The sequence below is a fragment of the Gopherus flavomarginatus genome, chromosome 2 (genome assembly GCF_025201925.1).
Source record: "Gopherus flavomarginatus isolate rGopFla2 chromosome 2, rGopFla2.mat.asm, whole genome shotgun sequence".
In the NCBI taxonomy this organism is placed as follows: Eukaryota; Metazoa; Chordata; order Testudines; family Testudinidae; genus Gopherus; species Gopherus flavomarginatus.
In genome coordinates this window covers 152,791,405-152,817,990 of record NC_066618.1, presented here as the reverse complement: position 1 = coordinate 152,817,990, position 26,586 = coordinate 152,791,405, and the positions used below count along the sequence as shown (strand labels likewise).

General features: G+C 57.3%; 1 protein-coding gene across 13 annotated transcripts in view; it reads right to left on the bottom strand.

Moving 5' to 3' along the window:
• The window catches only part of CAMK2B (calcium/calmodulin dependent protein kinase II beta), a 137,409-nt gene that overhangs the window by 45,427 nt on the left and 65,396 nt on the right, over window positions 1–26,586 (bottom strand). For all 13 annotated transcript variants that reach the window (XM_050937443.1, XM_050937445.1, XM_050937446.1 and 10 more), the window contains exons 5-9: window positions 22,938–23,003; window positions 8,589–8,661; window positions 3,099–3,201; window positions 2,923–3,006; window positions 371–465 (exon numbers count right to left, since the gene is read on the bottom strand). In XM_050937443.1, coding sequence (XP_050793400.1) covers window positions 371–465; window positions 2,923–3,006; window positions 3,099–3,201; window positions 8,589–8,661; window positions 22,938–23,003 — 421 coding nt within the window. The remainder of the gene's footprint in view (window positions 1–370; window positions 466–2,922; window positions 3,007–3,098; window positions 3,202–8,588; window positions 8,662–22,937; window positions 23,004–26,586) is intronic.

The window sequence follows — 26,586 nt, the reverse complement described above, 5'->3', positions numbered from 1 at the left end:
TTCAGAGCTCTCTGGGATGCTGTCTACATGGCGGGGGAGTGGCTCTATATGCACTGTGGACGGGGCCCAGGCAACTGCACTGTGACAGGGGCAAGCCATGGGGGGTTGCATGGACTGTGGGTGGAGGCTGGCCGGACACAGCCCTGTTGACCCCCTGAGGAGGAGGAAGGACGTGTCCTACCCTGGAAGAGCTGGGCACAGGCCTACGGCTGGGAGACACCAGCAATTCCAGGTCCTAGAGCAGGTGAGGCAAATGAGAAGCCGGAGGGGTAGGCTGGAGATGAAGCCGGTAGTGTACAGGACTCCTGGCCCATGGCAGCAAGTCCCCGTCGCGGTGCTCTGGGACCGGGGGGGGCAGGGAGGTACTCACGTCGTAGGCACCAGCCTTGATCTGCTGGTACAGTTTGTGCTGGTCCTCGTCCCAGAAGGGAGGGTAACCGACTAGCAGGATGTAAAGGATCACACCTGGGGAGAGAGGTGGGAGAGCAAAGAGTCAGCGCCCGCCGGCTCCTGGGGGACCAGGCCTGGACTGACGCAGGGATATGGGGGTTTCTGCTCAGCCTGCTGCCAGTAGGCATCTCCCGGGGAACCCCATCTCTATCAGGTCCTGCTACCTCTTTCCTGCCTTAATGCAACTTGGCTTTACATTTCCAGAACTGACCTGCTGCTGGTTAACTGCCCCCGTCCACACCCCGCAGCCGGCAGGGAAGGAGCAATGAGCAGGTGCCCGGATGCCCAGGGGACACCACGGGATGGGAGTGAGAGCCTGCACCAAGGGGTTTAGACGTGACAGTGCCCGACTGCTATCTATGCCTCTAGCACCCCCTGCTGACATCTGTCTATGCCTCTAGGCCTCCTCTCGCTGTAGGATGGGAAGGGGTCTCTGGGACTAGCAAAGGCTCCAGGGAGAGGATGAGCTATGGGGAAGTGGACTTTTAGCGTCTGTTATCAGGCATGGATAGGGACTAGGATTCAAACTGCCCACAGGGGGTTTTGGGGCTGGCTGGCTTCATGCAGCATCTTGGACACAGAGTTCAATAAACGGCAACACTCTGGGCTCCATGCAGGTGGGAATGGAACACCAATGGGGTTAGGCACTTAATCTGCTTAGGCACTGCTGTAAAACCGACTGTGACGTTATTAATATGAACTGGGACCGTATAGATCATTGGTGCAACCAAGGTCCTGTAATGACACCACATCTTGTATATAGGGGTCAAATAGGGTGTCTATGAGGAGGTTCTGGTTTGCTGGTTATGATTATGCTGTCTGTGTGCATGTATCATTTTGGTATTTAAAGTTATAAGTATTGGTGCTATCCTGTCTGTAGTTCAAACTTGCGCGGTGCTTCTGGGTGACACCCCAGACAATGTGGCGTCAGCACTGCCTAGCCTGCTTGATGGCCCATTAAGGACCATCAGCTACAACTGACCCATTGAGAGAAGGCAGATACACTTTGTGACTCAGCAAGGTATTCAGGGACCTGCCTATGGACAGAACCCTAAGGTTTTTCCATGCCACATGCAGGATAGCTTGTCTTTGGGACAAAGAAAGCAGAGACTACATGGCAAGAGACTATAAAAGGCTGCTGCAGCTCCTCCATCCTGTCTTCAATCCTGCTTCTGACCCGTGGAGGGACTTTGCTACAAACTGAAGCTTTGAACAAAGGACTGATTGACCCACCCCAGCTGGGGATGTTCCAGAGACTTGATTTGAACCTGCAGTTTATTCAGTCTCTGCTACAAGCCTGAACCAAGAACTTGGCCATCACTGTATGGAATTGATTCCATTTCACCAATTCTAGCTCTCATCTGTATCTTTTTCCTTTTATGAATAAATCTTTAGATTTTAGATTCTAAAGGATTGGTAACAGCGTGATTTGTGAGTAAAATCTGAGTTGTATATTGAGCTGGGTCTGGGGCTTGGTTCTTTGGGATCAGGAGAACCTTTTTTCTTTTACTAGGGTATCAGTTTTTATAACCAGTCGTCCCGATAACGTGTGGCACTGGTGGTGATACTGGGAAACTGGAGTGTCTGAGGGAATTGCTTGTGTGACTTGTGGTTAGCCAGTGGGGTGAGACCAAAGTCCTCTCTAGCTGGCTGGTTGGGTGCCTTGGTGCTCAAAGGACCCTAGCCTGGGGCTGTGACTGCCCTGCTCTAAGCAATTTGTCCTGAATTGATACTCTCAGTAGTGTCCCACCAAAGGCAGCATCATTACACCTACTAGGTGCCTTTTCTGCATCTTTGGGTGCCTAAACCCCTTGGGCAATCTGGCCTTAAGTGATTTGCCCAGAGAGACACTGGCAGTGGTGAGACTTGAATCCACGTCTCCCAAGCCAGCCCCCTAACCACTAGGCCGCCTCACCACCAGTCCATGAGCACCGACCATCACAAAGAACTGAAGGCACAGGTGGGTGGCTCAGCCCAGAGGCAGGGAGAAGGATACTTGGCAGATCCCTGACACTGAGCCGTTGATTAGCTGGAGAGGGGGCAGAGAATCGCCATGAGAATGATTAACCGATTAGAAAACCTGCCTTCCAGTGAGAGACTCATGGTGCTCAATCCATTTAGCTTAATACAGAGAAGGTGAGGGGGAGGGATGTGATCCCAGTCTGCCAGTGCCTACATGAGAGCAGAGGAAGGTCTAACACAACCCAATGGCTGGAAGGTGAAGCTAGAAATAAGGTGTCAATGTTTAACACGGAAGGTAATTAACCAGGGGACAATGTCCTAAGGATCATGGTGGATTCTCCATCACTGACAATTTTGAAATCAAGACTGGATGTTTTTCTAGCAGATCTGGCCTAGTTCAAACTGGGATTCCTGCAAGCCAGCTCTATACAGGACACCAGGCTAGATGGTCACAGTGGTTCCCACTGGCCTTCCTGTCTATGAATTTAGGACTCGCGGCACTGGCCTTACCACACGCCCAGATATCCACGGGTTTGCCGTACGCTTCTTTGCGCAGCACTTCGGGTGAGAGGTAACCAGGGGTGCCGGCGAAGCCTGGGGAGAAAACACAGAGCACAGACCGGGTTGCCAGGACTGTCCTGGGCAGCAGGGCGGGATGGGGGCAGGGAGGGGGCTCTGCCACTCACCAAACCAAGCCTGCTGATCCCCCTGCACCTCGATGGCCAGGCCAAAATCTGCCAGTTTCACCGCTGCGCCTTTGCACTTGCTGGCCAGGAGCAGATTCTCTGGCTGTCGTGCCGAGCCGTTGGGCACAGGGCGCCGTGGGACCAGACACGCGGTCAGAGATGGGCAGAGAAGGGAAGAGAGGAGAAAACAAAACAAAAGAACAACAACAGACGGTTTGCAGAAGCAGGTGAGAGACGTGCAAGGCTGACGAGTGGAGAGAACCGAGGGAAGGCCTGGGGGTCACACCCCGAGCGAGATGGGGCTATCGGCGCATCCACACAGCCCGAATGGCTCGGCTGGCACCTTCCAGCCCCTGTGCTCTCTCGGCCGATGTGCTAGGATCCAGACTGACACCCCTCCCTCCTAGCTACCCTCCCCTGCACCCACTGGCATTACAGGGCGGCAGAAACCCAGCTCCATCTTTGGGATTATTCCAGCCAGCACAGGCTCCGCTTCCTGACCCATGGGCAAGTCCTGGCCTTGTTGCTGTGACCATCTGGCATGGCCTGTGAGCACATTCCAGCCGCCCAAAGCCCCACGTTGCTCTGGACTTGGGTGGGGGGGACAACAAGCAGAGACCCTGCCTGCCCACTTTCCCTGGTGGCGCTCTGCCACCAGGCTGGGAGGCCATTTTCCCCCCTCTGGGATTGGTGTCACATCCCAAAGTCTTCAGTATGGCCTGCCAAGGCACCTGGCCTAACAAGAGAAGTAGGTGGCATGAAACAGGCTCTGAGAGCCAGGAGAACACCACCACTTTTGGCTGCAATTTGGGGGACTGAAGCAGCACCTCCTCCAATGGCTTCCCAGCCCCCAGTATGTCCATTCGCACAATATAAAACCCAACACTTCTCTCTACCAAACATACACAGAAAGGGCCTCCCCTCTCTGCCACCTCCCGGGCATTCATGCTCCAGCAGCAGGTGCCCTCCCGTCCAGGTTGGCTGGCCTGGCTATCCGCTGGTGCCCCTAATCCCCCACATCAATCTGTCGGAGCTCAGCAGAGCCAGAGAAATCAGAACGTCGCCTAGGAAGTTCTGGAAATGTTACGCAAAGAGCCAGAAGCGCTGGCTCTGAGACAGAGGAAAACAGCTGGATTGTACATATCTGTCCACAGTTCCACCTTCCCTGACAAAGAGCGCTAGCCAGGGGGGCGACCACGCATGACTGTGCCAATAAGCCCCGCCCATGCCCTGCCAGGACCAGCTGCCTGACGGGGAAGGGACGGGACGGGAGGCTCAAAACGTCCCATTGTCCAGATGCTGTGGCCTGAGATCAGGTCACACAGCAGCCAGCAGACAGGAATAAGCTCCAGCCACACAGAGATGAGAGTCTCGGGCCCCCAGACCTCAGTCCCGCACCAGCCAGACACCCCACCCTGGGGATGGATCGGAGCCGATGCCCCCTAGAGGTGATACCCCATTCCTGCACCTGCCAGGCCCCTCAACCCGGAAGTGACCTGAGCCAGTGCCCCCAGGCGGGAAAAGACCCTGTTGTCCATTCCCTGCCCCCCGTTCCAGCCGGCCCCCCTGCCCTTGGGCCAGACTGCAAGGGACACTCGTAGAGGCCAACGGCCACTCCTCATGGAACCAGACACTTGAGGGCTGATTGGGCTCCTCGTTCTATGAAGGAGGCTGGTGCCATTCCCCTTCTCCTTCTCGGCCCAGCCCCGGCATACGATGACACTGGCTGCACCTCAGAGCTGAGTGACCACTGGCACCATGCCACCGTGTACAACACAGCCCCCCTGCCTTGCCAGTGCACCATGACACAAAGGGCAAGAAACCAGCTCCCCCATGTGCCACTCCAGCATGTGTCAGTGCCTGCTCCACCAGCCTCGGGCGCCGCACCAGCACATGCCAATGCCTGCTCTCCTGACCCCATGTGCCACGCCAGCACATGCAAATGCCTGCTCCCCGACCCTAAGTGCTGCTCCAGCTCATGCCAGCATCCGCTACCCTGGCCCCGAGCACCATTCCAGCAAAGGCCAGTGCCAGCTCCCACAACCCCAAGTGATACTTGTGACGTAATTAACATGAACTGAGACCATATAGTTCATTGGTGCAACAAAGGTCCTGTAGTGACACCAAATCTTGTATAAAGGGGGTCAAATAGGGTGTCTATGAGGAGGTTCTGGTTTGCTGGTTATGATTATGCTGTCTGTGTGCATGTATCATTTTGGTATTTAAAGTTATAAGTATTGACTCTAACCTGTCTGTAGTTCAAACTTGCTCTATGCTTCTGGGTGACACCCCAGACAATGTGGTGTCAGCACTGCCATTAAGGACCAGCAGCTACACAACTGACCCACCCAGAGAAGGCAGATACACCTTGTGACTTGGCAAGGTATGCAGGGACCTGCCTATGGACAGAACTCTAAGGTTTTTCCATGCCACGTGCTGGATAGCTTGTCTTTGGGACAAAGAAAGCAGAGGCCACATGGCAAGAGACTATAAAAGGCTGCTGCAGCTCCTCCATCCTGTCTTCAATCCTGCTTCTGACCTGTGGAGGGACTTTGCTACAAACTGAAGCTTTGAACAAAGGACTGATTGACCCACCCCAGCTGGGGATGTTCCAGACACTTGGTTTGAACCTGCAGTTTATTCCATCACTGAACCAAGAACTTGGCCATCACTGTATGGAATTGATTCCATTTCACCAATTCTAGCTCTCATCTGTATCTTTTTCCTTTTATGAATAAATCTTTAGATTTTAGATTCTAAAGGATTGGTAACAGCGTGATTTGTGAGTAAAATCTGAGTTGTATATTGAGCTGGGTCTGGGGCTTGGTACTCTGGGATTGAGAGAACCTTTTTTCTTTTACTGGAGTGTTGGTTTTCATAACCATTCATCCCCATGACGAGTGGCACTGGGGGTGATACTGGGAAACTGGAGCGTCTAAGGGAATTGCTTGTGTGATTTCTGGTTAGCCAGTGGGGTGAAACCGAAGTCTTCTCTGTCTGGCTGGTTTGGTTTGCCTTGGTGTGAAAAGGATCCCAGCCTTGGGCTGTAACTGCCCTGTTTTAAGCAATTTGTCCTGAATTGGTACTCTCAGTTGGGTCCCATCAAAGCCAACATGGTTACATCACTCCAGAACATGCCAGTGCCTGCTCCCCCAGCCTCAGGTGCCACTCCAGCACGTGCGCAGTGCCCGCTACTGCGGCCCCGGGCGCCACTCCAACTCCCAGAACACAATTCCATTTGCTCGAGCCCAGCTCCACCACCTTGCTGCAGCCCGACTCCGCTGCATCACACCGCTTCATGATGATCCCATGCACCAGGTTCCAGCTCTCCAGCACACAGCCCAGCACCATGCAGTGTGCTCCATTGTCCCACTGCAGCCCAGGTCCATGCACAAGAGCCCAGCTTCATCACCGTGTGACAGCACGATGGCACGAGCCACAGCCCAGCTCCATCACCTATTACAGCAGGACTCAAGGCGCCAGCTCTAGCTCCCTCACCCTGTTTCAGCAGGACTCCAGGTGAAAGCGCCTAGCTGCACAGTCCCATTAGGGCAGGACGCCACATGCAACAGCTCATCCCCATCAGGCTGTTAGAGCCATTCTAGGTGCCAGAGACCAGCTCCATCATCCCACTGTGGCATGGCTCAAGGCACCAGCATCCAGCTGCATCAATTTGCTATGGTTTGACTCCATGTTTGAGAGCCCCATTCTAGCTACCTGCAGCATGGACTCCATGTGCCAAAATCAAGCCCTATCATCCTGATGCAGTGCAATTCAATGCCCAAGAGCCCAGCTCCATCACCTTATGACAACATGACTCCGCCTTTGACAGCCCAGCTCCATCGCCCCGTTAGAGCCCAATGCCTCATGTGACTGCCCAGCTCCATCACCCTCTTATGGCATGTCTCCAGGAGCCAGAACCAAGCTCCATCACCCCAGTACAGCACAACTCCACAGGCAAGAGCCCAGCTCCATCACCTTATTACAGAATAACCCTACAAGTGAAGGCCCAACTACATAACCCCGTTCCAGCATGATTCCACGTACCAGACCCTGGCTCAACTACCACCTTGTGGCACAACCAGAGCCCGGCTCCATCATCGCATTACAGCATGACCTTATGCACCACAGCGCAGCCATGGAAATGTCCTGTCCTGTCCCCCTCCCCAGGCAGGACACAGACAGCCACAAGCTCCTGGGGAATGGCATCTTTGCCCTGCACCATTTCCCGGGTTTGCAGGGGACGTTCTGGAGGGATGCCCCAGAGTGGTTCTGTGGCCTCCCCCAGCTCAGAGGGGGCAGAAGCTCCCTGGAAAAGCTTGGTGTGTCACTGAAGGGGCAAGGAACTGATGAACAGTTCCTGTCTCCAAAGCTGTAAGGGAAAGGTGGGCAGCAGCAGAGGAGGGGGAAGCCCAGGGTCTACACCAGGTCTGGCATAGGAACCCCCTTGTTAATTTCACAGTGCTGTTTCTGGGTCTCTCAGAGACACACATGCACCCCTTTATCCTAGCCCCACTCGGCCACACAAGACCACGTCCCTGCTCCTCACGCTTGGAGGCCAGCACGATTTGCGACACCCAGGGGACTTTATGGGGGGCAAACAAAGACAAGCAACCCACGGCGGAAGTCACAGAGAACAGGCAACACAGTTCAACTAGACACAGGGCATGCAGACAGCTGGCGAGAGCCTTCCTCGGCAGAAGTCCCACCCGCCTGCAGGTGCCACCTGGGGGTGGGGAGAGATGTTGGACAAGGCAAAGGGGAGGGCAAAAAGAGAGGAAAGGTTGCTAGGGAACCAATCTCATTGTCCATTAGCTTCCTGGACCCCCAGTCCCAGGCATACGTTGGTGCTAGGCAGCAGCCACAGGAATCAGCTCAGATTAGCCAGGCCTTGCTGCCCAGAATGAATACTTCCTAGCAACAGGGGCTGGGCGCCTGTCCGATACCAAGGGGCAGTGCGAGCCGTGGGGGCACCCAGCGGGTGAGCCACTGCATTGATCTAAGCAGGGGTTGGGTGCCGGGAGAGGGGTAAAGAGCCTGATCTCGGCCCACTGCCGCTCCAGGAGGTGGCCGAGAGGCCAGCTGTATCCCCCTGCTAAAGGGCTAGCCCCCTTGCTGCGCCATCCCCTCAACACAGTATCTTCTCTCCCAGGAATTCTCCAGTTATCCTACATGGGCGGCGGCTAGAAAGAAGCAGCTCCCGCTTTCGCCTCTGGGTTGTGACAAACCCCAACCCCTGCCCAGCTTCCCCAATTGCCTGGAGGTGCCAACTGGGCGCTCTGTCCCCCGCTACTGGGCAGGGTCTGTCCGGCGCGTCCCAATGGCTGAGCCGAGCCCATTTCTGATTGGGCCCCCTGTGCCGGCCCCTTTCCCACAGGCCCCTGCAGTGGCATGGGGCTTGAACCACTCTAGTTCTCGCTCAGAAACATGCACAAGGTACAAAGACGGACGGACGGACAGACGGACAGAGCAGCGGGGTAGAAAACTCACCTTGAGGTCTCTGTGGACGACCCCCATTTGGTGGCAATGGAGAACAGCCTCCAGGATCTGCTGGATGCAATGACTGCATGCAAACACCAGGGGGCGCGTTAGTTCATGGTGAGTGGTAACAACCAGGCAGGCTGGTGTGGGGCAGGAGATGAGAAGGGGGATGATGGGGGAGGGGGGAAGGGAGGAGAAGAGGAAGAGGAGGAGGAAGAGGAGAATGGAGATAATGGAGTTGGATCCCTCTCAATCTCAGTCTCTAATTGCAAAGGAACTGCCCCAAATTACAAACCCGGAGGCGGGGGTGGGGAGAGGAAAGAAACTCCCAGTGATGGAGGAGCAGCCCTGGGCCAGGGAAAGGGGCCCAGGAGGGAAGACACAAAGGGCACTGGAGCATTAGGGTCAGGTGGTGATGGAGGGGGTCCGCCATCCGCCTGCTTCCGGAATTGCCCTTCCCCCTGCTCTGGGCTCGCAGGGAGGACCTGCAGGTAGGGGATGTGAGGTGTTATCCCGGGAACCCTCAAATCCCCCCTGCCCCCCAAAATCCTGCTATCTCAGTCCCTTCAGCCCCATTCCATCAGGGAGGAAGCAGTACCAGGCATGGCACAAGGCCACCCACTGGAGACCCACACCACCATGCCCTCCTGAAAGAGGATGGACAGCAGCAGGGATACAGCTGGCACCTCTGTGCCGTGGCCTGGCTGTCTATACCTCTCGCCCCCGCTGCCCAGCCCACACGCACCTTGGTAGCTACAGCAGAACCAAGACCTTGGGCCTGTTGGATTTCTGCCCACCCACTTCCCCTGCTCCTCTCCTACCCCAGCTGGGCTGAGCCCGCCAGCCACCAGGCCTGTTCAAACCACCCAACGCACAGAGGGTCACTGATCTGATCGGCCTGGATCACGACTGGGGCTCTGCAAGGGACCAGCCCAAGCCAAATAACCAGCGAGCATCACCCGCTGCCCACCGCCCAGCCTCAGCTCCCAAATTTCCTTGCGATTCCGGCGTGGATCCGCTCCCTGGCCAGCGCAGAGATGGGAGCGTGCAGCTCCGGGCCGAGCACTGCCCTGACATGTAATATTCCCATGAGCGACTGAGGAGAGTCCAGGCCATAGCCCTCAGGCTGGGAGACACTGGGGCAAGGAGATTTTAATACACGGCCTGTGCCTTGCAGTCCCTTAGGAGCTGGGGCTCAGCTCACGGCTACAGGGACAGCAGGAAGGGAGTGCAGGAGCATATTTTGTATAGGCCCTACAGAAATGCCAGGAATGACTTGTCTTCAGCCCCAGGGAGCCATGTTTTCATAGGACCTCCCCCTGTCCCACCCAGGAGGGCATCCTGCATTGGAACCATTTGGTCCTTAATCTTCTTGGAAGGTGCCACCTTCCAGCCAGATACCATCCCCTGAGCACCTCACACCTAGGGGTGATTCAGACACTCACACACTCTTGTGCTGCGGAGCAGGGCTGTCCCTATTGTGCTGAGTGGAAACCGAGGCACGGGGTGACCTTGCCCAAGCTCAAAGAGGAAGGGCGTGAAGGAGACAGGAATTGAACCTGGGTCTCCTGAGAGCCAGTCCAGCAGCCAAGCCGCCTTCCTCCCCAGGAGGCTGAGGCTAGAGCGACCACAAGGCCTTTCCTCATGGTAGAGCACCTTTGTGGGGAGCTCTCAGAGTCCCCAGGAAATCTGCACAGGACCCTGCAAACCTCACCCCAACACCGTCTCCGATCTGTGGCCCCTTAGCCTGCCCCGTGAGAACCACTTCACCCTGGGTGAAGGCTCCGCTCGCCAACCCTTTTCGTAACAGCCATGCCACGCCTCGCCCTTCAGCATCCGATCCCACGGTCCAGGTGCACCGCAGGAGCCAACCGTGATGTTGCCACCACGCTACCCCAGAGCAGACACTGTCCTTTCGAGCTTGTGAGTTTGGGGCACTGGGACCTTTTTGCATGCGCCTTCCAGCCCAGAGTGGGCACTCATGTCTGGCCCATAAGCTGTCCTAGAGCTCTGCTGGCCGCCTTGGTTTCCAGTTCTCTTCCAGGACCGATTTCCAGTGATCTTTGAAGTGCTGGTTGCCATGGGTTCCTGTTCTTGGAGAAAAGGCTCTTCTCCCACGGCATTGGAAAGAGGAGCCCCTCCCTGGGAACATCTGGGTGCAGGGGAATCTCATCCAGGGGTCTCGTCTCTGCGCTTTGCCAACTGGAGCCCATTGAACTTCTAACCACAGAGCAGACCTGTTCTGTCTTCTGAGGCGTCTGCTTGCAGGGGAGTGTGGATGGTGGAAAATAGGTTGAGGGCTAGAGGGGACTGAACAATCACCCTGCTCTCATACAGCCTCCTCTTCCAAGCCAAGCCAAGCGTGTCCCTCTGCAAGGGGAAAGATGCAGAGCACACTGAGTGCAAACATTGAACATTGAGTGGAACGGACCCACCATCCACAGGGCTCAGTCAGGGCCTTGAACTGAGTCACAAACTCAAAGGCCCCCAGACCTGAGGTGACTGACTTGGAGGGAAAAATGAAAAATGTCCTGACTGGTTAAGAGATGACCCAGGGGACGGTGTGCCATTTACACCCACAAAAGGATGCACATGGCAAGGAGGGGGAGGAACTGTCCAGGGATGGCCAGGGACTTGAATTAGGTGTATGGGGATGAGCTTTGACTGAAAATAAGAAAATGCTTCCTGGAATGGAAGGCCTTCCCTGGGAAGGGTTGGGAGCCCCCTCACTTGGGACATCTTAAGACCAGGCTGGACAAAGCCTAGGAGAATCAATTGTAGGAATATATTATATATATATATATAACAAATGGAAAAAAGGGGAAGTTGACAGTAATAAATATTAATTGGAAGTTAGGAATTGTAGAAAATCGATAAGGGAAGCCAAGGGACACAAGGAGAAATCTATGGCCCCAGAATTAAGGACAATAAGAAAGAGGTTTTAAAAAATATATTAGGAACAAAAAGAATCCTGACAATGGAATTGGTGCATTGCTAGATGGAAATGATAGAATTATCACTGATAATGCAGAAAAGGCAGAAGTGTTCAACAAATATTTCTGTTCTGTATTTGGAGGAAAAAATAGATGATGCAGTCTCATCATATAGTGATGATAATAACAGGCTTTCCATTCCACTGGTATCTCAGGAAGACATTAAACAGCAGCTACTGAAGTTGGACATTTTTAAATCAGCAAATTCAGAAAACTTGCATCCAAGAGTTTTAAAAAAGCTGGCTGAGGAGCTTGCTGGCCCATTAATGTTCACTTTCAATAGGTTTTGGAGCACTGGGAAATTTCCGGAAGACTAGAAAAAAAGCTTAATATTGTGCCAATTTTTAACAATGGTGAATGGAACAAACTAGGCAATTATAGGCCTGTCAGCCTGACATCAATCCCGGGCAAGGTAATGGAGTGGCTGATACAGGACTCGATTCATAAAGAATTAAAGGTGTATAATGTAATTAATGCAAATCAATACAGGTTTATGGAAAAATATCTTATCAAACTAACTTGATATCTTTTTTTGTTGAGGGTAATAACATTGATGTAATATACTTGGATACTGTAAGGCAATTGACCTGGTACTGCACAACAGTTTGATTACAAAACTAGAAGTCTAAAATTAACATGGTACACATGAAATGGATTCAAAACTGGCCATCTAATAAGGCACAAAATGTAATTGTAAATGGACAATTGTCATCAAGCGAGTGTGTTTCTAGCGCAGTCCTGCAGGGACTATTTTACATTTTTAACTCAGTGATGTGGAAAAAAACCAAAACCATCACTGATAAAGTTTGCAGATGATATAAAATTTGGAGGAGTGGTAAATAATGAAGAGGACAAGTCTCCGACAGAGAGATCAAGATTGCTTGGTAAACTGGGTGCAAGGAAACAGTGTGAGTAAATGTACGCAGGTAGGAACAAAGAATACTGTATAGGCCATACGGGATCGGGGACTGTATCCTGGGAAGCAGTGACTCTGAAAAAGATTTGGTGGCATGGTGGATAATCAGCAGAACAAGAGCACCCCATGTGATGCTGTGGCCAAAACAGCTAATGCAAGCCTGGAAAGCATAAACAAGGGGAATCTCAAGTAGGAGCAGAGACAAGGGGCAACTATTTCACCTCTGTGTTTGGCACTGGTGCGACCGCGACTGGGATCTGGTGCCCAGTTCTGGTGCTCACAATTCAAGGAGGATGTGGATCAATTGGAAAGGGAGCAGAGAATAGCCATGAGAACGATTAAAGGTTTGAAAAACCTGCCTTCCGGTGAGAGACGCAAAAAGCTCCATCTATTTAGCTTAACAAAGAGAGGGCCAAGAGGTGACTTGATCCCAGTCCGTCAGTGCCTACATGGGGAACCAGTATTTGATAACAGGCTCTTCAGTCTAGCAGAGGAAGGTCTAACATGATCCAATGGCTGGGAGTTGAAGCGCGACAAATTCAGACTGGAAAGAAGACGTACATTTTTAACAGTCAGAGTAATTAACTATTTGGACAACTTCCCATGAGTCGTGGTGGATTCTCCATCACTGACAATTTTAAAACCAAGCCTGGCTGTTCCTTTAAATTTTTATGGGGGAAATGCCAGGGCCCATGTCGTACAGCAGCTCAGACCAGATGATCATAGACTATCAGGGTTGGAAGGGACCTCAGGAGGTATCTAGTCCAACCCCCTGCTCAAAGCAGGACCAACACCAACTAAATCATCCCAGCCAGGGCTTTGTCAAGTCTGACCTTACAGACCTCTAAGGAAGGAGATTCCACCACCTCCCTAGGGAACCCATTCCAGTGCTTCACCACCCTCCTAGTGAAATAGTTTTTCCTAATATCCAACCTAGCCCTCCTGCACTGCAACATGAGACCATTGCTCCTTGTTCTGTCATCTGAAACCACTGAGAACAGCCGAGCTCCATCCTCTTTGGAACCCCCTTTCAGGTAGTTGAAGGCTGCTATCAAATCCCCCCTCACTCTCCTCTTCTGCAGACTAAATAAGCCCAGTTCCCTCAGTCTCTCCTCGTAAGTCATGTGCCCCAGCCCCCTGATCGTTTTCATTGCCCTCCGCTGGACTCTCTCCAATTTGTCCACATCCCTTCTGTAGTGGGGGGCCCAAAACTGGACGCAATACTCCAGGTGTGGCCTCACCAATGCCGAATAGAGGGGAATAATCACTTTCCTCGATCTGCTGGCAATGCTTCTACTAATGCAGCCCAATATGCTGTTAGCCTTCTTGGCAACAAGGGCACACTGCTCACTCATATCCAGCTTCTCATCCACTGTAATCCCCAGGTCCTTTTCTGCAGAACTGCTGCCTAGCCATTGGGTCCCTAGTCTGCAGTAGTGCATGGGATTCTTCCATCCAAAGTGCAAGACTCTGCACTTGTCCTTGTTGAATCCCATCAGAATTATTTAGGCCCAATCCTGCAATCTGTCTAGGTCACTCTGGACTTTATCCCTACCTTCCAGTGTATCTACCTCTCCCCCCAGCGTAGCATCATCCGCAATGATCACAGTGGTCCCTTGTGGCCTTGGAATCTATCTGCATGAAACCAGCTCCACCCTGGACAAGGGGTGAATAGATGAGCTTGCATCCTCGCTCAACTGTTCTGCTTCTAGGGCCACGTCCAGACTAGGGTATTAAAATCGATTTTAGATACGCAACTTCAGCTACGTGAATAACGTAGCTGAAGTCGAATTTCTAAAATCGAGGTACTCACCCGTCCAGACGGCGCGGCATCGATGTCCGCGGCTCTCCGTGTCGATTCCGGAACTCCGTTCGGGTTGATGGAGTTCCGGAATCGATGTAAGCGCGCTCGGGGATCGATACATCGCGTCCAGACTAGACGCGATATATCGATCCCCGAGCAATCGATTTTAACCCGCCGATGCCGCGGGTTAGTCTGGACGTGGGCTAGGAGTGCATTTCCTCAAAGCAGCATGTGGGGGAAATCTGACACGCTGGCAGAGATACGCTCCTCCCCCTTTCTTGGAGATGGCATCAAAGACACAGGGCCCAGTTTGCGATGTGTCAGCCCCTGTGCTTAGAATGGATGAAGGGTCTCGGCTGTGTGACGCCTCTGCACTCAAAATGAGTTGGGGAGAGCGGGTTTCCTCCTAGGTTGCCCTCAGCTTTCTGCTGCATGGTGGAATGGTGGAAAACACACTGTGAGTTCGCGGAGATCTGCCATGCCTGGCTCTGGGAATTCAGGGGTCCAGAGGGAGCTGCAACCATCGCTCCGCTAGCCCCGGGTCCTTCCCATGTGCCCGGTCGGAGAGTGGAGCTTAGAGCAGTCTCACATTGCAGCTGGTGACACTTGCTAGTGTTTACTGGGTGCTCCCTTCCACGGGGAGGGCCCCGCTCTCTGAAGGGCTAATTGAGCGTCTCTGGCACTGTCCTTGCCCTTGTGGGGGTCACGGTTTGCCCACCGGCCCATTGCATGCTGGCCTGAGTGCATGGCCAGGCTCTGCCCAGCTTCTGTCGCTGCGTGGCCAGTCACCTTCCCCGGGGCAGGCGATCACACTGCTGGAGAGGGCTCCGGCCCAGCTCATTAGTATTTTGAAGGTTTCCTGGTGCAGCTGCTCTGGTTGCCAGGCTCTCCACTTGGTTGCTAAGTTATTCTAGCTGCTCGGAGCGGATTGGCTGGACAGGTGCCTGCTCTGGGACTAGATGTCCCCCCCTTGATTTTTCCTTTTGGAGAGCGAATTTGCTGTGGAAGGAAGGGGCCAGGGGAGATGCAGGGGGTCAGGCACTTAGGTCTCAGCAGGGGAGGGGCAGGACCCCAGGCACTTGGAGCTCAGGAAATGGGCAGAACCCCATACCCTCAGCATGGAGGGGGCATGTGCCCCAGGGAGGGGAAGGCAGTTCCTGTGCTTGCTAGTTCTGCAGGGATGTAGTGTTAAATGGTCCGATCTCACATGCTTGCCTGTTTACATGGACAGGCTGTCCTTCTCTCCTGGAGGGAGGGAGGGGAGTAGGGAGGGGCAGACATTGCAGGGCCCTGGGTCTTCCCTCTGCTAGTATTCATATCACTGAGCTGGTAAGTGAGTTGGTGCAGAAGATAAGTAGACAGCAGAGACTATGAGTCACGCACTGGCTTGGTGCTTTGTGCTGCCCTCCTTATGCTTACTGTGGACCATTCGCACGGCTGAGCAACCCGTGCCTCCCACCCGGGCCCACTCGCACGGCCGGGATCCCTGTGCCTTCCACCTGGGCCCACTCGCATGGCTGGGATCCTCTGCGCCTCCCACCCGGGCCCACTCGCTTGGCCGGGATCCCTGCGCCCTGCACCCGGGCCCACTCGCATGGCTGGGATCCCTGTGCCTCCCACCCGGGCACCCCGCGCCTCCCACCTGGGCCTACTGGCATGGCCGGGATCCCTGCGCCCCCCGCCCTGGCCCATTTGCATGGCGGTTTTCAACCGGAATGCCCGGTTGAAAAGGGACCCTAGTGGCAAGTCCAGTCGGCAGCACAGTGGTGCTAAGGCAGGCTCCCTGCTTGCTTTGGCTCTGCGCAGCTCCCTGGAAGCGACTGGCATGTCCAGCCCCTAGTTGCAGGGGCGATTAGGGAAGCTCTGGATGCTGCCTCCGCCCTCAGCACCGGCTCCGCAGCTCCTATTGGCCAGGAACCGTGGCCAATGGGAGCTGCAGGGGCAGTACCTGCGGGCGTGGGCAACATGCGGAGCCGTCTGACTCCTCCCCCTAGAGGCCAAACATCCGGCCGCTTCTGGGAGCAGCACAGAGCCAGGTCAGGCCTTAGCCACGCTGCACCACCAACTGGGAGCCACCTAAGGTAAGTGCTGCCCAGCCAGAGCCTGCACCCGAACTCCCTGCCTCAGGTCGGAACCCCCTCGCACACCCTAACTCCCTCACAGAGCCCACAACCCCAGCCCCCTACCCCAGCCCTGAGCCACCTCACAGAGCCCACACCCCTTGGCCCCAGCATGGAGCCCCTTCCTGCACCCCAAACCCCTCATCCCAGAGCCCACACCCCCAGCCGGAGCCTGCACCCCCTCCCACCCCTCAACCCTCTGCCCTAGCCCTAGTCCTGAGCCCGCTCCCGCACTCCAAACTCCTTGGCTCCAGCCCAGAGCCCCCTCTTGCACCCCAAACCCCTCATCCCAGAGCCCACACCCCCAGCCAGAGCCTGCACTCCCTCCCACCCCTCAACCCTCTGCCCTAGCCCTAGTCCTGAGCCCGCTCCCGCACTCCAAACTCCTTATCTCCAGCCCAGAGCCCTCTCTTGCACCCTCATCCCCAGCCCCACCTCAGAGCGCAGACCCTCAGCAGGAACCCTTCTCACCTCCTGCATCCCACTCCCTGCCCCAGCCCAGTGAAAGTGAGTAAGTGTGGGGGAGTGTGAGCCACCAAGGTAGGGGGCCTGGAGTGAGTGTAGGGTGGGGCCTCAGAGAAGGGACGGGGCAAGGGTGTTCGGTTTTGTGCAATTAGAAAGTTGGCAACCCTACCTGGGCCCATTTGCACAGCTGGGATCTCTGCGTCTCCCACCCGGGCCCGCTCGCACGGCTAGGATCCCTCAGCCCATCTCTCCCATGGGCAGCACAGCTGCTGTCGTGGGGTTTTTACCCCAGGGAGAGGTTGGGACTTTACTGCCAGAAATGTCTGCATTGGAGGAAGCCCCGAGCTATCTCCCCTGGAATGTTAGAGCCACATGATCAGGATTGAGCCGATGGGTGCCTATCCCTGAGGAGAGGGTTTCTAACAGCCCCGGGCTGCCCACCTGCCCCATGCACAGAGTCCCAGTGTGGGAACCCCCGCCAATCCTTCTCCAGCAGGCAAGCCCGGCAAGGTATGGCCCGGCATGGGCCACCCTTCCCTATGCAGGGAAAGGGCACCGCTGCCTGGGGCTGCCCCCTCTGGAACCACACGGGGGATCCCCTGGCACTGTGTTGACTTAACCCACTGGTCCAGGGGCGCTGTAGAGACCCTGCCCCTAGGCCTGCTCTGGAACTGCCCCATTAAGGGCGCCCTGGCTCTCCGGCCCACACAGTAGCAGCTCCTGCACATAGCACTGGAGGTCACTGGTTCAAGCCGTGCTGCCTTAGCAGCTAAGGCCAGTGGGCAGCCAGCATATGAGCAGGCATCTGTGTCATGGCAGCAAAAGGCCTCGCTCAGGCCTCCTTGTTCCGCAGCTCAGAAGGGGACAGCCTAGCCCAGCACTGGGGGGCTCTTCCAAACCGCAGCACAGGGACCAAGGAGGTCACTACAGAAAGGAAGAGGGGCTGGAGCCTGGGGCTGAGCAATGAGAGATGGAATCGCTGCCCAGCTCAGAGAGGAAGGGGCCAGCTCTCGGCCCATGGGCCAGGGGAAGGTGCCTGTGAAATCCCCTGCAGCCTGGGGACTTTGGAGAGGGCACTTTGGCATAAGCCAGCAATATGGGCAGATCCGGGCAGAGCATCTCAGTGGGTGAGGAGTGGCCTTAGGCCCAGCCTGTGCACCCAACAACACCAGCAAGCCACAGGTTCAAGCTCTCCTCCGGTCATTCAGGGTGTCCCTGGCGTGGAGAGGCCGCGGTGAGCAGGAGCCTGGAGGGAAGAATGTGTCCCCTTGTCCACAACGGGGTGTGGCGAGCTCTGGCCTGGGAGACAAGCCGCTAGGTGCTCGGGTCTGGGAGACAGAACTGGCAGCCATGCGGGGGTGGGGTGAGGGGTGGCAAACAAGACAAGAGATGCGAAAGAGGCGGGGGGGGGAGAGAGAGAGAGAAAAAGAGAGGAAGGGGGCGGGGGGGATGAGACACTGAAATGTGAATTGTATCAAGCCGCCCGGTTGAGATTTCAAATTATTGTCAGGGGTGGGGAGGGGGGGATGGTGTCTGGTCCCACGTGTGCTGGAGTCGGGGCAAGATGTCTGCATCCGGGCGCTGCCTCCTGTCCAGGGCCTCAGACCTGCCTGCCCTGCCCAGCCACAGCGCAGTGCCCAGAAAGGACTCAGCCGGGCATGCTGAGAATCGAACTAAAAAAAACGCCCCCAGCCCTGGATATCGTCTCCCTCTCCACCCCCCAAAAATCAAAAGCAGCTAGCGGGGAGGGGATGGGGGGGCGTGTGAGTGCTGGGCGGTGCCAGCACCCCAAGCCCGATGCCAGGAGAGGGCGAAAGGCATATACTGACCTTCAAGTCCCTGTGCACAATGGCATAGTGGTGCATGTAAGTTACGCTTTCTAATAGCTGATGGATACAGTGACTGCAAAACAAAACGGGGAGGAAGGGAGAGAGAAAGTGGGTCAGGGAGGGGCGGGAGAGGGGGACGGGGAGAGCGGCGAAGGGGGCAGACACGGGAGATGGGCAGGACAGGGTCCCAATGAGGAGAGGGGGCGAGGCGGGGGGATAGGAAGGGCGTGAGAGAGACGATCAAATGTACAGAAGGAAACCGAAATAATGCATGAAAGGGAACAAATTCCAGAGGCAGGATAAGCAGGTAGAGGGAAGGGGGTGGGGTCCAGAGGGACAGATGGACAGACGAAGAGGGAGGGGGGGGACAGGGTGGAGATGGGGGACGAGAGAAGGAGAGAGAGAAACAATGTTGTGAAAGCTCTGAGACCACAGGGGGTTATCACAAGGTGTGCAGGGATGGCTGTTAATGGCACCAGGAACTGCAGGCTGCCAGGGCCGGAGAGAGGGGGCAGTTGGGACCCAAGGTACGGAGGGCAGAGCGGGTGAGCAGAGCCCCCAGCTAGCAGGGCCGAGTCCAGCTCAGCAGCCGCAGAACGAGCGTGGAGCAGGGAAAGGGCTGCAGGAGCTGTGGGAGGAGGGTCAACGTCTTGGGGCTCTGGGAACTGATGACCTGGCAGGGTGACCCCACTATCTAGTCAGGGGTCATGTGGGCTGGGGCTGTGCACCCCCCCCCCCCGTGCAAATAGCAGCTCTCTCCATTCCCCTCAAGCCTGACCTACAGCCTGGTCTGCTAGGATGGCCCTGAGTACCCCCAACATCTCTACCAATGCCTTTTGATCCTGACCCACCGTGGCCCCGCTGTCCCAGCCCCAGCTCCCCATCACAGCTCTGCCAGTGCCCCTCACTCCGACCCACAGCCCCTGCTAGCCCAGCCCTGGGTTTCCCTCCAGCTCTGCCGGTGCCCCTCACTCCGACCCACAGCCCCTGCTAGCCCAGCCCTGGGTTCCCCTCCAGCTCTGCCGGTGCCCCTCACTCCGACCCACAGCCCCTGCTAGCCCAGCCCTGGGTTCCCCCACAGCTCTGCCGGTGCCCCTCACTCCAACGCACAGCCCCTGCTAGCCCAGCCCTGGGCTCCCCCTGCAGCTCTGCTGGTGCCCCTCACTCCGACCCACAGCCTCTGCTAGCCCAGCCCTGGGTTCCCCCCACAGCTCTACCAGTGCCCCTCACTGCCGACCCATAGTGCCTGCTATCCCAGCCCTTGGCTCCCCCGCCCAGCTCTACCGGTGCCCCTCACTCCCAACCCACAACTCCTGCTATCCCAGCCATCGGCTCCCCTTCACAGCTCGGCCGGTACCCCTCACTCCCAACCCAAGCCCTTGGCTCCCCCCAGCTCTGCCGGTGCTAAGTAAGAGAAAAGGAATCCCAGCTCCACAAGTCCTGTGTGGGGCCCTAGCACTTGGGTCCAGCTCCTGCCCCTACCCCCAACCAACAACAACAAGCCCCAGGTTCAAGCTCTCCTCACTGACCCACAGCCCTGTGCTCCCCGCCCGCAGCCCCGGCTGCTATTCCTAACTGGTACCACACCACTCTGCTCATGCACCTCAGTCCGGCCCAGTGGCTGTCCCGGCTATTCCAGTCTGGGCAGCCTGGCGTCAGCTCTGCCCGTGCCTCTCCATTCCAGTCCTGGGCCTCTGAGGAGTGGACACTGCCTGTAGCGCCCCATTGGGCTGGTTTGATACAGACCAAGAGCCTCCCAGTCTGTTCCATGGGGCTGCGCCGGTGGCCAGGGCAGAGGAGGGGAGCCCTTGGCATGTGTGGGGGTGGAATCTGGGGGTGCTCTCCAGATTGCAGCCCCGGGAAGCCACCGCTCCACAGAGCCATGCCACAGAAAGGGGAAGGCCCCAGCTATGGACCCATCGGGAGAGAGAGTCCCGTGGCTCCATCCCAGCCTGGCTTCACGGTGCCTCAGGGGAGCACCAGGAGTGGGTGGAGGCCACTGGGGTGTCCTGCCTGGATTCTGCCTCCCTTTGCCGCAGCCTGATGCTTGGAGCAGACCCCCACCCGTAGGGGTTTGGGTGGGTGCCCAGAGGGCCAGAATACAGTCTGAGAGCCCCCCCCGCTCCTCCCCCGAGGCAGGGGGAGGCCACAGAAGCGCAGGGCAGAGCCTCACATGGGGTTGGAAGCTCTCTGGTGAGCAGGGGGCAATGGGCGGGGGAGTGAATCTGCAGAAATGGCCTCTCGGGGGGAGCTCTCCCCTGCCCTGCCGGGTCACAAATCAACCCCAAGCCTCCTCTCCTGCCACCCGCAAAGCAAGCTGGGCTACAAAGCTAGGGCAGACCCCTGGGACGCTGGGGCAATGAGGAGCCTTAATAGAGGCAACATGGACTAATGGGTAGAACTTGGGAGTTGGAAACCCCTGGGGTTCTTTCCCCACCCCCCGGCTGTGAGCAAACCCAGCAGGGACAGGCCTGAGTAGCTAAATGCCATGGGAGAGATCTAACCCATGGGGCTGCCCCACATGGGCTCCCCTAGCAGGGGGCTCCCACCACAGACAGCCCAGGGATAGGAGAGGTGGAAGTTGCATGGAGAGGGAAACTGATTAGCACCTGCCACCAGCCCCCACCCCATTAGCCCAGCCCTGGGCTTTCCCCACACAGAGTTCTGCCGCGGCCCCTCAATCCTGACCCACAGCCCCTGCTATCCCAGCCCTGGGCTCCCCACACATATAGCTCTGCCATAGCCCCTCAGTCCTGATCTGATGCCTGCCCACTATCCTAGGCCACATCCCCCTCCTGGGGAAAGCATCAGATGCCTGGAACGGCAATGAAGCTGCATGAGGACCCATGAATCCGGGTCTCCCCAGAAGTGCCTAGACGAGGCGGCGTGTGAGGTCATTACCTAGAGCCCAGCTTGGCCAGGTCCCTACGGCTGGGAACCGTCTGAGCCTGAGAAGCGTGACGGACATCTGACCTCCTCTGGCACGGAACCAGTGCCTGCCCAGCCCAGGGCCCCCCGGCCTGTTCACAAGGGGGCTGGGGAGATGACAAGCACTGAACAGCGAGATTCTAGGGACCAGTACTTGGTGGGAGGAGGGGGCCAGCGCGCTCCAGTAGGACGAGACCAGGAACGGGCATGTCATCAGACAAGCCCACGCGTGACCCGTCACCAGGACGCCTGTGCCTTTGGCCCTGCAAGGAACCCATTGCTCAGGCCCCTGTCAGCAATGCCCCCCAAACCCTGCTGCTGCCTTCAGACATGCCCTGTCCCTGCAGTTTGTTCCCAGTCCCCCATGCTTTCTACCAGGTTGCTGCTCTGTGCCCGCTGCTCCCCGATGGCTGAGACAAGCCTCACTGATTCCAGCTGCTCGTGGAAGGGTCAGTGGCATCCCAGTTGCCAGGATGCAGACCCAACAGCCAGGCTGGGGCCAGAGGGAGGGAAGCTGCACCCTTCCCACTCTGGGACAGGCCTCTACTCCGGTACTGCAGCTTAGTGCTCCCCTGTCCACTCTGAGCGCCTCTACATCCCACCTGGCCCTGCCCCACAGCTCTGCCAGAGCCTCTCGAGCCTCATCAGTAGTTCGGCTGGTCCTGAGCCCTCTTCCCCAGCCAAACCCCTCGGTTCTGATCCAGAATGCCCCCTCCCCCTGCTGCTGTGCCAACGCACCTCCGTCCCACCCTACAGCAGCCCTGGCCCCTGCTGCCTGGCTGGCAACCACGCCCAGCTGTGTGGTGGCTTCGTGAGTGCTCCCTAAGGAACTAGGCTAAGACCAGACTCATCCCACTGATGACCTGAACCCCCCATGAACAGCTCCCCAGAGGGGAAAGCATGAATGCCCCAGGTCCCACCACCCCTCTGCCTCTCTGGCTGCGCCCCAGAAGCCAGTGGGCCCCAGAGGGAGAGTTGCCGCAACTCTTCTCCTCATCCTCGGAGCATGGGGTAGGCACCTGTTTTCAGGCCCAGGCCAGCTGAAGGGCCCTGTGAACTGAACCACAGCAGGGGGACCCAGTGCTGGATGTGACAGCAGGACACATGGCACGGTGGGTGCCAAAGGCGTAGGCACTTGGCTATCACCTGGCAATACCTCTGGGGTCTCCCCCCGCTCTGCCCAGGTCATGAATGGGTTAATGTTGACGGGTACAGCTGGCATGGGATCAGGGAACAGAAAGAAGCGGGAGAGGGAAGGGGAGAAGGGCGGAGGGGAAAGAGTGGGTGGGGAGTTGCCACTCACCTGGCATCGGCTTCGCTGTAATATTCCCGGGCCACGATGTCTTCAAAGAGCTCCCCACCAGTGACCCTGAAACACAGAGAGGCAGAGTTCACCCTCCCAGTGCTCAAGCCCCAGTGTCCGGCTCCCACCCAAACCCCTCGCAGGGCACGTGCTGAGCTGGGGCCAGCCCGGCACTGGAGAACTAGAGCAGGTCCCGGCTACATCCCCAACTAACAGCCAGGCCTTGGTGTCCATCCCCCAGGCATAGGGGAGCTGCACCCTCTGCTCCCCCAGAGAGCACACTCCTGGTTCACCTGCATGACCAAGGCAAAGAGTGCAGGCTGCATGGCACATGCGCCAGAGCCCCAGCATCCAGACAGCAGCGATTCGGCGGCTGCCATGTTCCCCACCCCTGACACCAACTGGGTAGCCCCTCGGTATGGACGAGCTGAAGCCCAATGCCTATCTAGGGATGCAAGGGGTATCAGGAGCCAAGTGGGGGGCACTTCCTGCCCGTCTGTGCCCCGCACCCTAGCAATGGGCAGGGGAGAGCAGGCAGGGCCTGGGCCTCCTCCCTCATCCGTCCTACGCAGGAAGCCAGCTGCCAGCCTTGCCCAGCCCAGCCAGTCAATGACAGCGGACCGAGGCCAGTCCTGCTCCTTCCCTGAGGGACACGGCCATAGGATGTCAGGCAGCAAGGGAATCCTGGGTCACCGAGTCCAGTCCCATTGGTCTGTAGCTCCAGTAACTCTCCCCCTTCCTGGGGGTTTGCGCCCCGGGAGATGTTTATAGAGAGAATAATCAGCCTGGACGAGGGGCATGCCAGGTTTGGGGGACACAAGGCAGGGGCTGTGCAATCGGGTTGGAGACTGATCAAAGCAAGCTCCTTGCTGATAAGAGGAGTCAAGTCCCCTCTGGTGATGCCCACAGAGCCCCACGACACCCCAGTCTCTGCCACGACTCACGTCCCCGCTGGCTGGCTGAGGTCCCGGTGCCAGGACGCCCTCACTTCAAGAGACGCTGGCCTCCCCCATCCCTCTTTGCTCCTCTCCGATCGCCAAGCCCTGCTTTTCCTGGCACTCTGCTGCTGCCTGGCCATGCTGGCTGTCTCCACTCTGCCCACGTGGCAGCCAGCAGCCCGCCTCCCCCAGCTCATCGCCAGCCCCAGCATGAAGGAGTTAGACTCCCATGTGGCAGGAAGGGAGACGTCTCCATGTTTCTCCGCCATCTATCCCCACGTCTCTGCACCACAGAACCGCAGGCATTCATCTGCACCCCACCATCCCCCTGGTGAGTCTCCCTCTCCCTCTTGTGGTGTGACTTTCCACTGGCCTCATGCGGACAGGAGCAGGGGCAGGGCAGCTTGCAGGCTGGGTTCCCGGGGAGGCCAGGCATCTGCCAGCCAACGGCAATGCCAGCTGGGCTTGTGGGCATTTTGATCTGTCTGATAATCAAACCCCTGAGGAAGCCAATGCAAATTCAGCCCACAGCCATGGCAGGCCAGGAGGGGCTGAGACAATGCTCCTGAATTGAATGGGTGGCAAAAATCAACACACGAGTGTGATCAGAGGGACAGTTCTGGCCTCTCCCAGCAGGGGGTGCTGTGGGGGCAGGGCAGTGTGCTGTCTGTGGGGGTGCTCCCGGCTACTCCAGCCCTGGCCTCTCCCAGGAGGGGCCACTGTGGGGGGTGGGGCAGGATGCTGGCTGTGGGGGAGCACCTGGCTACTCCAGCCCTGGCCTCTCCCAGCAGGGGGCGCTGTGGGGGGACAGGTCAGGGCACTGGCTGGGGGGGAGCTCCCGGCTACCCCAGGCCAGGCCAGGCTGGGAGGAGGCGCGAACTCTGTTCCTGCTGAGCTGTGACACGGTGCTGACTGGGGACACAGTAACGGCCTGGAGGAGGGGGAGTGCCGGTCCCCCTCCTCCTCTGCTCAGGGCAAGCCCTCCCCAGCCCTCCTGTTTCACTGTCCTTCAACCCTTGGCTGGCTGTCGAAGCGAAGAGCTCATGTCCTGGGCCTATGGTGCTGCGGGGAGCAGGTGAGCGGGGTGAGCTCAGTGCCCAGGGCAAACCGTGTCTCTTGATTCCCCTCCCGCTGCAGGCTGAGGACACACCAAGGTCTGTGCAACTCCAGCACAGGGAACCTGGAGCTGCCATGACTCAGAGGAGAGCTAAATATAACCGAGCTGTCAGAGGCACTGAGTGATGAGCTCACCAGCTGCTATATCTGGAATGAGGCGAGAGGCGGCTGAGCACAGCACAACGGGTCTCCGCCGCCTCCCAGATGCGCGGCCCAGCCCAAAACACCGGGTCCCTGGGCTCTCCGAAGCCAAGGCACCACGCCTAACACCCTCGTGCTGGTCACCTGCCCTGGCTCGACCTCTGGCCTCAGCCCTGGCCTCCTCAGAGAAATCAGGGGCCAGGGCTGCTTTGGATAGCGACTGCTGGGTCTGATCCTGACTGGCTCCTGTGGGCACTACTACAATACAAACAAGCGTGGTCATCGAGCTAGGTTCCACTAGCCCTTCCTGCCTTGGGCACAGCCTGCTGGGGGCCAGTCCTAGAAGCCTTTTCTCCCGTGCATCAGACAAACTACTCAAGGTCCTGCCAGGCCTATCCTCAGCCTGCCCACCCTGTGTCATTCACCGGTTCTGCCTCTGGTCTGCCAGCACCGCCCCCTTGTTACATTTCACACGCATTTCTCTCCAGCTGGGAGACGCTCCCCTGAAACAGCCCCATAGCCACCTCCTTAGCCACCTGCCGATCCCTCCTTAAAACTCATTCACCGGGAGCTCTACCGAAATCGTGTCACCAGTGTGGGAGACCCCTCCTGCCCGGCTGACTAATACTGTCTCATCGCTAAGGCTAATGTTCTGTCATGGATATTTTTAGTAAAAGTCATGGGCAGGTCAGGGAAAATTCATGGAAGCCTGCGACCTGTCCCTGATATTTACTAAAAATATCCATGATAAAATGGGAAGTGACTGGCAGCTGCGAGGTGGCTGGGAGATCTAGGGCCTCCACCACCTGTGGAGACTCAGAGCTCCAGGGTCCCCTGCCCCCAGCGGCAAAGGGGAGCTGCAGGGTCCCCCTGTCCCCTCCACAGCGGTGGGGAGCTGTGGGAATCCCCCTACCACCACTGCAGTGGGGAGCTGCGGGGATTCCCCTGCTGCCTGTGGCAGCCTGGGGGGATCCCCCTGCCCTCTCCCCTCCTGCAGCATCGGGAGCTACCAAGGTTCCCCTGTCCCACGGCTGTGGCCCGGAAGCTACCAGGGTCCCCCATCCCACAGCGGTGGCCCGGAAGCTGCCGGGGTCCCCCACAGAGGCCGGAAGCTGTGGTGTACCTCCCTGCCTGAGATAGCTGGGAGCTGTGGGGTACCCCTGCTGCCCATGGTGGCTGGGATCTTGGGGGCCCACTGCCTCAAGCAGCGAGGGTACCTCACAGCTCCCTCCCACTGCAGAAGGCAGCAGGACCCGGGAGCTTCCAGCTGCCGAGGCTGAAGTCACAAAGGTCTTTGGAAGTTACGGATTCCGTGACTTCCATGACCTCCATGACAAAATCGTAGCCTTCCTTATCGCTTCCATGTACTCCCCCATCTGCCTGTATCCACCAGCTGTCTCTGGTCTTAGACTTCGATTGGAAGCTCCTAGGGGCAAGGACCGGCTCTCTGCTCT